General features: G+C 41.1%; 1 protein-coding gene across 13 annotated transcripts in view; it reads right to left on the reverse strand.

Moving 5' to 3' along the window:
• The window catches only part of PAK3 (p21 (RAC1) activated kinase 3), a 188,285-nt gene that overhangs the window by 64,515 nt on the left and 110,431 nt on the right, over nucleotides 1-13,339 (reverse strand). For 9 of the 13 annotated variants that reach the window (XM_056540322.1, XM_056540324.1, XM_056540326.1 and 6 more), the window contains one exon: nucleotides 145-356. In XM_056540322.1, the coding sequence (XP_056396297.1) occupies nucleotides 145-334 (190 nt within the window). In that variant the 5' untranslated portion in view covers nucleotides 335-356. The remainder of the gene's footprint in view (nucleotides 1-144; nucleotides 357-13,339) is intronic. The other 4 variants (XM_056540327.1, XM_056540329.1, XM_056540332.1 and 1 more) reach the window with 1 other exon arrangement.

A 13,339-nucleotide genomic window follows, 5' to 3' on the forward strand; every position in this document is an offset into this window, starting at 1 on the left:
TCCTAATTCAAACCACATGAGCCTCCCATCCTGCTCTGTACAACATTGAAAAGCCACTTACGGTAATCCAATAAACATCTCAGGAGCATACAAGTAAAATATGTCACTACAGACAGTCACAGTTCCTATTTTAATGTTATTTACACAATGAAACTTTACTTTTATCCCCTCCTCCTGGGAAAATAGAGCGCAGCCTGGCCTTCTTGTTCTTCTCTTCAGGTGCCATGGGTAGTGGTTTGGAGCAGTGATTTAACGCTGAAGAATCACGGTTATTACTGTTCATTCTAAGAGGGGGGGCTGGAGGTTTTTCTTCAATATCCACACTATCGGACATCTTCAGCAGTCCTCACAGCCTCCTGTTAATAGAAAAAAGTAAAGTAAAGTAAAGAATGGTGAAGAAAACGCAGAGGGCTATATTAAAAAATGTAGAGAATTGTTTCAGTATAGTATGGATTCAAAACCGTCCTGCTATACACACACACACACACACACACATATATATATATATATATATATATATATATTAAAAGAGTTTGATCAGGCTAGTTAATCTGGTAAACAACACAGAAGCCAATAGCTGAATTTTTTTTTGTTAGCTTGTTACTATCTACAGCAGGACACACAACAGGATGCAGGGGGCATTATTTTTGGCTACCTACAGCAGCACCAACAATGTTGGCCAGTACACATGCCAATTCCCCTACATCTTTGCTTCTAAAACTGTAAGGTTGGCCTCACTGGTGGAGTCACCCAGTTCATGGTGAGACTGAGCCAGAGAAGTATTCTGAACAGAATGGATCATTGGTTATAACAACATTTCTGTGGCTGCACCGGATTCTGGTTTAGCAATATCCTTCTGTGCATGTTGTAAAGGGGTGTTTCCATCTTATAAAATTATGGCTGAGATTTGAACCACCTCCAGAATACGGTAGCCAAAGACGGCTGGGATTAAGGAAACAACTACGAGGGGTGTTCTACACTTCCATAAGTCCCATCACATTTTTAAAGGGTTTGTCCACTGTTAAATCTGTTGCGTCTAGGCCCATTGTACTGGCGTGGTGATTGGTGTGGGTCTCTCAGGGTTGAGATTTGCATCTATCACTTTTGGTATATATTATGGATAGGTCAGTAAATAAGTAGCAAACAGTAAATAAGAAGCACTCCATAAATGTTAAAGGAAAGTGTGTGTTTATTTACCCATCCTGTCAAAAACAGAAGTGTAGCTGTATTTTACAGGATAGGTAAATAAAACCCAATTTTCTCAAACATTTTTTAAGGGTGCTGCCTAATTTACTGACATATCCACAGGACATACCATAAGTGATGGAATGTGATATGGGGGCTTTTGATTTGCACCTTTTCATTAATCTTTGACTTAATCTGAGCTGCTTTATAGTGTTATTTATTCTGTGGATATGTAATATGTCTGACATAGGAATACTCCTTTTCTACTGCAGGGGACTAAACAGGTATTACTTCTTCTGCCCCAAGGCGCTCCACTTCTGCCCTGTACGGGATGAGAAGAGGGATGGAACCAAATTGCGATCATCAAAACCATGTCCGCATGCAATGTCCAAAAGCCATACACTGTGGCTGATGTAATGGCGACATTGTGCAGCTACTGGACATCACATGTGGGCATCGCTTTGCCTGCAGGAGAGAGTCGCAGGTTGGTCACCCCCATTTCACCTCAAAGTATATTTCCAAGACATGCACCAGTAAGAGGTAATAACTTTTGTGGTTCCTGGAAAATCCCTTTAAAATGGTCGCTGCAGTCTCAATACATTTTGCATATATCATTAGAACAAAGAAATATAAACATTGTAATGTATCTTAAAGAAAAATGCCTCTTTTTCTATTCATAAAATTCCAGTCCTGTGCACCCCAGCCCCAAGAACTCATCATTCCCTCTAAAAAAAACTGCTTAATATTATCAACAGGCTGAAACCAGTTGATAAATAAGTCACACATAAGCAAAAAAAAAAAGTAAGGAAAAAATTACTAAAAAAAAGAATACATAAGCAAACATTGATAAATGTCCCTCATAATTTTTATGTCTATCCCCTATAATTCACAAAAAAATAGCACATTAACACTGCTCACTGTCTTTTCCATCTTCTCAAAGGGAGGGGCCGTGTCCTTCTCTTGCCTGCACTGTGCATGACTCCGCTTTCTTCCTCACTCTGCTGACTTAATGCTCTCTGGAGCGAGCCTGGCAGCCCTGCTCTGTTAACCTTTCCTCACCTGGTTTTATGCTGTATACACACACAATGATTATTGGAGATTGCCTGTACTCTACGACCAAAGACAATATGGTGAGTGTATAACTTATATCTTCCTATGTCATTCATGTGTGTCATCCTTAGGCAGTCCTGTAATGTCGGAACTTGTAGTTTTAGAATAGTTGGAGGTACAGTGTTTGGCTAACTTTTTTTTTACAGCTGTGTTGCATTCAACTGTGTGCCTACAGCTTTTGCAAAACTACAACACCCAGCATACCCAGACATCCTTTGACTGTCCCGGCATGCTTGCAGTTGTAGTTTTGCAACAGTTGGAGGCACGATTGGTTAAACTCTGTGTTACAGTAATGTTGCTGTAATTTGTGTTCCTGCTGCAGATTTGTCCATCAGCCATCTCTTGTCCATGACCATTGGACAAGCTGATGCTGCTGTGGGACTCAGTGTCCCAGGAGGTATGGGGAACCCAAGTGGTGGGATTTTCAAAGGCAGTTTTCTTTTTTTTTTTTTTATGTGATTTTTTTATTTTTTTTTAAAGAAGTATTTTTTTGCCAAGATATACAACCTATAAAAAACTTTTTTTCTCTCTCTCCCTCGCTCTCTCTCAGAGGAAATGGAGATCACTGAGGAATCAGTTTACATGCTGCCCATAGATAGAAGTCTATGGAGAGGGAAGGAGGAGGAAGTAGTTTGAAAGAACAAGAAGCAGAGAGACTACAGCAACCACATGAGCTTATACTATATAGTTAGCATTATATCTCACCCTAGTGCTTGAATCACAACTTGGGCTACTCTAGAATATCCTCCATGCTTCATCTTCGAGTATGCTAGAGAGATATCGGGGGCAGCATACCTTCGTGTGTGTGTGTGTGTGAAATATGGACATCATAGCATCTAGTCTCCTCTTTCTAGCTCCAGGAGAACAAAAAATTTGAAAAGGAAGCTAATACAAAATAACCCTGGCAGAAAAAGATTGAATACCGTATATACTCGAGTATAAGCCGACCCGAATATAAGCCGAGGCCCCTAATTTTACCCCAAAAACCCAGGAAAAGTAATTGACTCGACTATAAGCCTAGGGTGGGAAATACATCATCCCCCCCATGTCATCATCCAGACCCCCGTCATCATCACCGCCTGTCAGTCCCTTCTCAGTGGTCTTCAACCTGCGGACCTCCAGAGGTTGCAAAACTACAACTCCCTGCATGCCCGGACAGCCATCGGCTGTCCGGGCATGCTGGGAGTTGTAGTTTTGCAACCTCTGGAGGTCCGCAGGTTGAAGACCACTGCGGCCTTTGTCATTCCTCCCCCCCCTTCATCATCACCACCTGTCAATCCCTTCATCAGTGGTCTTCAACCTGCGGACCTCCAGAGGTTGCAAAACTACAACTCCCAGCATGCCTGGGTGTTGTAGTTTCGAAACCTCTGGAGGTCCGCAGATTGAAGACCACTGCGGCCTTCGTCATCATCCAGACCACCCCCCCCCCCCTTTTGTTTTGTACTCCCCTCCCCTCGGCGGGAAGTTAGGGTGAGCTGGTCCGGGCCATCTATGCTGCAGGGATCGTCCGGTGAGGAGGATTGGTCTTTGCGGGCTATAGTTTTGTAACATCTGGAGGTCCGCAGGTTGAAGACCACTGAGAAGGGATTGACAGGCAGAGAGTTCACTCGAGTATAAGCCGAGGGGGGCGTTTTCAGCACGAAAAATCGTGCTGAAAAACTCGGCTTATACTCGAGTATATACAGTACTATTGTTTTACATTATATGTTAATATAGGGGAATTTACAGGATGGTATTATTGGTTTTTCATGATATCACATTTATTATAAAATGTATAGCAAAGTACACCAAATAACATATTCCTACTAATCCTACGTATTGTTATGCACTCTACTGACGTTGGACATACACAAGGTTAGATTACTTGGTAACTCTCTTTGCACATCATTAGAAAACAATTAAAAAACAACTATGTTCTTAGTTTTCAAGGCTACATAAGAAGAAAAGAGTCTACAGGATCTGCATTTATAAAAGGACACAGAGCTCTGCTGTCTTCCTGACACCACTTCCATTCACTCTGAAGGTTACTCTATTTTGTTCCAGCTCGTCACTAGTTCTCTATGGAGACTCCAGTAATGTTGCTGTGACATCCAGCAGAAAGCCCCGGTCTCATAGACCATAGAAGAAGACAAGCCTCATTTGCTGCACCCAGAATATGGGACCGTTCCAACTCTCTCATTAGGAATACAGTTTATTTTAGAAATTCTCTTGCCAGAAAAACGCATTGTGCAACAATTCACTCAATCTTTGTTCACTGCAATGTCATAAAGTTACAATTACACAATTTATTATGCAGCATATACATATAAATGAATTCCTATACAATGTCTGAATTCACACATTTGGATCATGCCTTGGTGATCGAAAACTAAAGATCCTGCAGCCTCCAGTGCAGTTATTCACCACAGTGGAATGCTTATCACAGTGTGCAAACCACAGAGGGCACTCTCAAATACAACTACAGTAAGTCATGTGTAGAATTTGAAGAAGTTTGTTTTTTCCCCCTTCTATAAATAAAAAATTGTCTTATGACACTTAAGGGAGGTATCCCACCATAGGAAGTGATAGCATTCCACTAGGATATGTCATTATTTCTACTCAGTGGGGGTCCTCTTGCCAAGACCCTGATTCTCCCTACATATACATTTTCCCTATTGGCTTAAAGGGGTACTCCACTGGAAAACATTCCCTTTTAAATCAACTGTTGCCAGAAAGTTAAATTGATTAGTAAATTACTTTTATTAAAACGTCTCCATCCTTCCAGTACTTATCAGTTGCTGTATGATCCACAGGAAGTTCTTTTCTTTTTGAATTTCCTTTCTGCCTGACTACAGTGCTCTCTGCTGACACCTCTGTTCATTTTAGGAACTGTCCATAGTAGGACCAAATCCCCATAGAAAACCTATCCGGACAGTTCTTAAAATGGACAGAGGTGTCAGCAGAGAGCACTGTGGTCAGACAGATAGGAAGTTCAAAAAGAAAATAACTTCCTGTGGATCATAACAGCAGCTGATAAGTACAGGAAGGATTAAGATTTTTTAATAGAAGTAATTTACTAATGTGATTAACTTTCTGGCAGGAGTTGATTTCCAGTGGAGTACCCCTTTAAACAGCTGTGCAGGAGAAACATGTGTCCCTTTATCCAGGATCCCGGAGGTAAAACTCTCCCACCAATCAATAGGCTCCTATCCTAGTGATATACTGTACTGTTATTATCTAAAATAGAAAACATTAATCAAACAAAACCCTGGAGCTTGTAGTGTAAAAGTGTGTCACAGCTTCTTTATTTAAAATGGCAGTAACATTGGAAAAACAATATAGTTATGCCACAGCCGTGACTAGGTGTCCAGCATATTGTGGGCACCTAGTTAAGATGCCTCAGCTATATTGTGTTCGATGTTACTGATGTTCTAAATAACTGCTGTTAACTTTTACACTACAAGCGCCGGAGCCTTTTGCTTTTTGTTTGATATATGGTGCCACCCAGCATCTTCATGAGCATGTTTAGAGGTTGAACTGGATAAGTTCTTGTTTCGGACTCTAAAAAGGGAAAATTGCCAGACGCCCAGCAGGCGTGACATCATCTGAAGCCATACAGTGGAGAACTTTCTCCCTCACTCTGTAACACACATCCCAAAGAAGTTCAGTTTGTGAGATGAACTATGATTGGCTAAGGCTGTACACATACCCCTCAGCACTCCAGACTACATTTCCTGAATTTGGACTTCTGCCAGGCCAGCAGGAGTTCAAAGTCTGTGCAAGAGATGAGGGGAATTGTGCTCTGGACAAGTAGGGAGACACCTAGTGGCAGCTTTTTTAAACACAAATAAAACATAGAAAACGTCATTCTTTTTTAACATCTTCATGACACAGGGCGTATGCATATGCCCTGCATCCTAAGTCCTTAAGGACGTAGGGCGTATGGGTACGCCCGTGGGAATTCCGGTCCCCGCCGCTAGCCGGACCGGGATGCCTGCTGAATGAATCACATTGGGCGATTTCGGGTCATACGGGTCTCCGCTGACCCATAAAATAAGGGGGATCAGGGGTGTCCAAGACACCTCCTGTTTCACTGAAGGGATAGGAGTGAGGTGGCCACCCCTCCTATTGTCGGTCAAGAGTGACCGACCAACAGCAGATCGGGGGAGGAGGGGTTAAAGTTCGGTTCCCCTGTTTAGCCCACCAACGGTAATCCGGGCAGAACGGGGGAACTGTGGCATGACCGGCCGCGGTGGAGGTCCATTACCTGTGATAGTCGTCGGCGGCGATGACTTGCGGCTTCCTGGTACATACTATGGAAGCCGGTGAGTAGTTGCCTAGCAACATCTGGAGGGCTACAGTTTGGAAACCACAATACAGTGGTCTCTAAACTGTAGCCCTCCAGATGTTGCAAAACTACAACTCCCAGCATGCCCAGACAGCCATTTGGCCATGCTGGGATTTGTAGTTTTACAAGATTTAGAGGGGTACACTTTCCCTGTGCAGTGGTCTCTAAACTGTGGCCCTCTAGATCTTGCAAAACTACAACTCCCAGCATGCAGGAACAGCAAAAGGCTGTCACACCATGCTGGGAGTTGTAGTTGCGTACCTTCAGCTGTTGTAGAACCCCATCTCCCAGCATGCCCTTCGAGATCAGTACATGCTGGGAGTTGTAGTTTTGCAACAGCTGTAGGCACACTGGTTGGAAAATACCAAGTTAGATAACAGAACCTAACTGAAGGTTTTCCAACCAGTGTGCCTTTAGCTGTTCAGAAGTACAACTCTCAGCATGCACGGTCTGTCTGTGCATGCTGGGAGTTGTAGTTATGCAACAGCTTGAGGTTTGCCCCCCCCCCATGTGAATGTACAGGGTACATTCACATGGGCGGGTTTACAGTGAGTTTCCTGTTTCAAGTTTGAGCTGCAGCTAATTTTCTGCCATGGCGCAAACTCTTAGCAAACCCCCGCCAGTGCGAATGTACCCTAAAAACACTACACTACCACAAAATAAAAGGTTAAAACACTACATATACACCCGCTTACACTGCCCCCCTCCCCGATAAAAACAAAAAACGTATCGTATGGCAGTGTTTCCAAAACGAATCCTCCAGCTTTTGCAATACAACAACTCCCAGCATTTCCGGACAGCCACTGACTGTCCAGGCATGCTGGGAGTTTAGCAACAGCTGGAGGCACCCTGTGTAGGAATCACTGGCGTGGACTACCCCTATGTCCTCCCCTATGCAATCCCAAATTTAGTCCTCAATGCGCATGGCGCTCTCTCAGTTCGGAGCCCTGTCGTATTTCAAGGAAACAGTTTAGGGCCACATATGGGGTATTTCCGTACTCGGGAGCAATTGGGTAACAAATTTTGGGGGGCTCTTTCTCCTTTTACCCCTTGAAAAGAAAAAGTTGGGGTCTACACCAGCCTGTTAGTGTAAAAAAAAAGTTACACTAACATGCTGGTGTTGCCCCATACTTTTATTTTCACAAGAGGTAAAAGGAAAAAAAGACCCCCAAAATTTGTAATGCAATTTCTCCTGAGTACGGAAATACCCCATATGTGGGTGTAAAATGCTCTGCAGATGCACAACAAGGCTCAGGAGTGAGACCGCACTATGTACATTTGAGGTCTAAATTGGTGATTTGCACAGGGGTGGCTGATTTTACAGCGGTTCTGACATAAAAGCAAAAAAATAAATACCCACATGTGACCCCATTTTGGAAACTACTCCCCTCGCGGAACGTAACAAGGGGTATAGTGAGCCTTAACACCCCACAGGTGTTTGACAAATTTTCATTAAAGTTGGATGGGAAAATAAAAAAAAAATATGTATTTTACTAAAATGATTGTGTTACCCTAAATTTTTCATTTTCACAAGGGAAAATATTTAAAAATTAATAAATAAATAGTCGCCAAGAGCTGTGCTGCTTGCTGATGGCTTCCAAAGATAATTTTCTTCATATGGAAACAGAGTGCCTCATGTATGACGAGTATAACGGAAATGATGACTTTAAAAAATCTATTGTTTATATAAACAGGCCGGATTATCCCGAAGTATAGGTAAAGAACATATGACGAAAACTTCTAATCAATCTATTTAGAATAGAAAGTTATTGTAAGGAGGATGCAGTACGATCCATGATGGAGTTCAATCTAATTTGATAATTCTCTAATTCCATTGATGTTCCATGCTACATCTCACACACATTACAGCCGTCACAACTGTATCATAGCTATTGACTATAAATACTTGTTCATTTTCTTTAAACACTGTATAGTTTATTAATCTTTAAATACCCTCTGGAGTAATGCAGACAGCGCACCTCATCTGGCTGCACACTCGGTTAAACAGCAATAAAAGCTAGATGTCCTTGTGTGAACTGCAATGGTACCTAGGAATAAGGAGTGCAGGGGAGCGCCAAGCTGGAAGGGACAGGGCAAAGCCGCATAGGAAGAAAAGACTTCTGGATCTCATTTAGAATGGGACTCTCATTCAGGTCAGCCTTTCATTTTATTACCTATATGATGAAATGACAGCTGGGAATAGTATTTATGCTTCATAGTGGCAACACCATGCACTGCTTCTAAAGCTTAATCTCAGCTTTTGCATTGCAAATAATTTTTATTTTTTTATTTTTACCTTTGATCTATTTTTCTGTTTAAAACTCCCCTGCAAAAGTGATTTATATTTGTATGGGGGCAAAACTAATACCTGCTCCCTCACACACTATAAATCAACCCAATTGTGCACCATATATCTCCCCCTCTTTATAATTTTGCCTCATCTATATCAATCCACTCACATCTACTCCATTCAGAGACGAACGGCACAGCATGATACACTTGTGTTCTCTGATCAAAGCCAGCAAAAAAATGTCTCATTGTATGTGCACTATATTTTAGCTCTAACATTGTCGCAGTTACTTTTTTGCTTATTTTTTTTCTTCTTAAGATTGCGTAGGCATGTCAAAGTCAAGTGGTTTTATCTCCAGTGGTCATGAATCTATCAAGTGTGACTTGCTAAAAAGTCACAAACATCACAATGACTTACATTTGTCTGAAATCTACACCAGCCCTGATCTGGCACACAAAATTGGCTGGGGGCAGCATTAGTGTAGCACAAATTGGCACAACAGGCTATAAAGCCGCAGAGAAGGAACCATACAAAGTGGTTTACTGAAGTGTAATTTCCAAAAAATGTGTATATATTGATCACATGCTATGCAAACCGTTTAATACATTTAGTGCATGTACACACTGCCACCACACAAATAAAAAGGTGCTGTTCTTAGTTTCAGGAAATTCAAGCCAGATGCTGGTGGTCAATTAAAGTTCTATATAGCACTATGTTTATTAATAAATAAAACCCATGACGCATTTCGGAAGTACAGGCCACCTTCCTCAGATTGGCATACATGACATGTCACAAACAGCTCTTTAAATACATAAAATGGGCCCTAAGATAAAGTGGGTGGCGTTACAAACAAATCCCTTATTCAATAATCATTGTGAAAAACATTCATATCAGATTATCATAAGTCAATGCAAATACATTAAATAACAGGAAATATGATAGAGAGTAGTAAAACAAAGTTAAAAAGAGAGGGTGTAGTTGAATGGGGCTTGAAGAGAGGTTACTAGGGATGCGTCGCCATGGCCGGGGATCACCTGACAACATCCAGCCAATGGCAGTCGCGACGAGAAGAGTTCCAGGCCATAGTTTGTGCATTAAATCTGTCTGCTAATCAAAACGGCTGGAGTTGACTGATCACAGGGAGAAATAGATCCTAACAGTATATTTACGTCCGTGGCCGGCTCCTGATCTGTGAAGCGCGCTCAGAAGCTGACCCCGGGACCCACAGCTTATACCGGACAGCGCCGATTGGGCTGATGTCAGGTATTAACCCTCTAGATTCCACGATCAAAGTTGATCATGGCATCTAACCCTCTAGATGCCGCAATCAAAGTTGATCATGGCATCTAACCCTCTAGATGCCGAATCAAAGTTGATCATGGCATCTATGGGGGCTATAACATTGCAAAAAAAAAAAAAAAAAGTGTAAAAAAAAGTTAATAAATGTCATAATAAAAGTTTGAATCACCCTCCTTTTCCCATTTAAAACTAAAATGTGTAAAAAATAAACATGTGTGGTATCGCCGCGTGCGTAAATGTCAAAACTATAAAAATATATTGTTAATTAAACCACACTGTCAATGGCATAGGCGCAAAATAATTCAAAAGTCCAAAATGGTCACTTTTTATACCATAAAAAAAATGAATAAAAAGCGATCATGTAACACCAAACTCCAAAAATGGTCTGGACAAAATTATTGCCACCCTTTCAAAATTGTGGAAAAATACTATTGTTTCAAGCATATGATGCTCCTTTAAACTCACCTGGGGCAAGTAACAGGTGTGGGCAATATAAAAAAAAAAAATCACACCTGAAAGCAGATAAAAAGGAGAAAGGTTCACTTAGTCTTTGCATTGTGTTTGTGTGTGCTACACTAAGCATGTACAACAGAAAGGTATCAACAATCTCAAGGTAACAAGTCCATCTCCAGAGATCTAGATATCCCTTTGTCCACAATGCGCAACATTATCAAGAAGTTTGCAACCCAGAGCACTGTAGCTAATCTCTCTGGGTGTGGACAAAAAATTTATGAAAGGTGTCAATGCAGGATAGTCCGGATGGTGGATAAGCAGCCCCAAACAAGTTCCAAAGATATTCAAGCTGTCCTGCCGGTTCAGAGAGCATCAGTGTCAGTGCGAACTATTCATAGACATTTAAATGGAATAAAACGCTATGGCAGGAGACCCAGGAGGACCCCAATGCGGACACATAAAAAAGCAAAACTACATTTTGCCAAAATGAACTTGAGTAAGCCAAAATCCTTTTGGGAAAACGTCTTGTGGACAGATGAGACCAATATAGAGCTTTTTGGTAAAGCACATCATTCTACTGTTTACCAAAAACGGAATGAGGCCTACAAAGAAAAGAACACAGTACCTACAGTGAAATACGGTGAAGGTTCAATGATCTTTTGGGGTTGTTTTGCTGCCTCTGGCACTGGGTGCCTTGAATGTGTGCAAGGCATCATGAAATCAGAGGATTGCCAACGGATTTTGGGTTGCACTGTACAGCCCAGTGTCAGAAAGCTGGGTTTACGTCCGAGATCTTGGGTGTTCCAGCAGTACAATGACCCCAAACATACATGAAAAGAACCCAGAAATGGATGGCAACAAAGCACTGGAGAGTTCTGAATGGCCAACAATGAGTCCAGATCTAAATCCCATTGAACACCTGTGGAGAGATCTTAAAATTGCTGTTGGGAAAAGGCGCCCTTCCAATAAGAGAGACCTGGAGCAGTTTGCAAAGGAAGAGTGGTCCAACATTCCGGCTGAGAGGTGTAAGAAGCTTACTGATGGTTATTTCCTAGGGTGTGCAATCAAATATTAAAGTTAAGGGTGCTAATAATTTTATCCAGACCATTTTTGGAGTGACATTATGTCCAATTAGCTTTTTTCCTCCCTTTTTTGGTTTAGTTCCAATACACACAACGGGTATAAACATGTGTATAGCAAAACATGTGTTACTGCAATCCTTTTCTGTGAGAAATACTTCATTTACGGCCATGACTAAGTAGGGTATCATTTTAATCATATGGACCTACTGAATAAAGATAAGGCCTCATTTTAACCGAAAAATGTACTGCGTCGAAACGGAAGTCCCCAAAATCTACAAAATTATATTTTTTCTTAAATTTTGTCGCACAATGATTTTTTTTCCATTTCGCTGTAGATTTTTGGGTAAAATGACTGATGTAATTATAAAGTAGAATTGGTGGCACAAAAAATAAGCCATCATATGGATTTTTAGGTGCAAAATTGAAAGTTACGATTTTTAAAAAGGTAAGGAGGAAAAAATAAAAGTGTAAATACTTACATGTCAGTACAATGTCTGATATACTCTATTCATATCTTTTGCTATAGGAGTGCTGCCAGTGGCTGGATAAGGTCACGTGACTCCGCCCCTTGGCAACACGTGGCTGGTTACCATTAAGCTTTGAAAACTACTGGTTCAAGTGAACAATGGGTTTGCTGTGACCTCTAGTTGCGCACAGTATGCTCTCTTTTTTTTAACTTTGTTTTGCTACATTAAATAACAGGAAATATGAGAGAGTGTATTTGCATTGACTTATGAGAATCTGATATTAATGTTTTTCACAATGATTATTGAATAAGGGATTTGTTTGTAACTCCACCCACTTTATCTTGGCGCCCATTTTATGTATTTAAAGAGCTGTTTGTGACAGGTCATGTATGCCAATCTGAAGAAGGAGGACTGTACCTCCGAAACGCGTCATTGCTTTTATTTATTAATAAACATAGTGCTATATAGCACTTTAATCGACCACCAGCATCTGGATTGAATTTCCTGAAACTAAGAACAGTTCTTTCTTGTTATTTTACTTCTATACAAGCCTGTCTCTGAGCTCAACAGACCATTCTTTTCATCCTCATAGCTTAGATTTTGCTCTGATTTGCATTGTCAGCTGTTAGACCTTATATAGTCAGGGATGTGTCTTTCCCAATCATATCCAATTATCTGATTCAACCACAGGTGACTCTGATCAAGGTTTCAGATGATCAAGGGAAATAGTAAGCTCCCAGAGTTAAAGGGGTACTCTGCCCCTAGACATCTTATCCCCTATCGCTGGACCCCCCACAATCTCCAGCCTGTGACCACGGCGTTCTGAACATGGAGCTTGGGGGCAGGACCCCCTCAACATAAAAAAAAATGTGAAAAAAGTGAAAGGGTCTGAAAACTTACGTAACATATTGTATCCCACCCACTGAAAGGTTCCAATGTCACTATATAATCCAGCCTGTTATGTATATCTCTCTTTCTCTCTATACATTTTCTTCTTTTCATACTTTTTTTTTTTTTGTACAATAAATGAAAATATGGTTGAATTTTGGGAAGCCTAATGTTCCTCTGTAATTATTCCTTTACACTTTACATTAGCCTGCATAAAAAAAATATTATGAGTAATTTA

The sequence above is a fragment of the Hyla sarda genome, chromosome 9 (genome assembly GCF_029499605.1).
Source record: "Hyla sarda isolate aHylSar1 chromosome 9, aHylSar1.hap1, whole genome shotgun sequence".
Classification (NCBI taxonomy): domain Eukaryota; kingdom Metazoa; phylum Chordata; class Amphibia; order Anura; family Hylidae; genus Hyla; species Hyla sarda.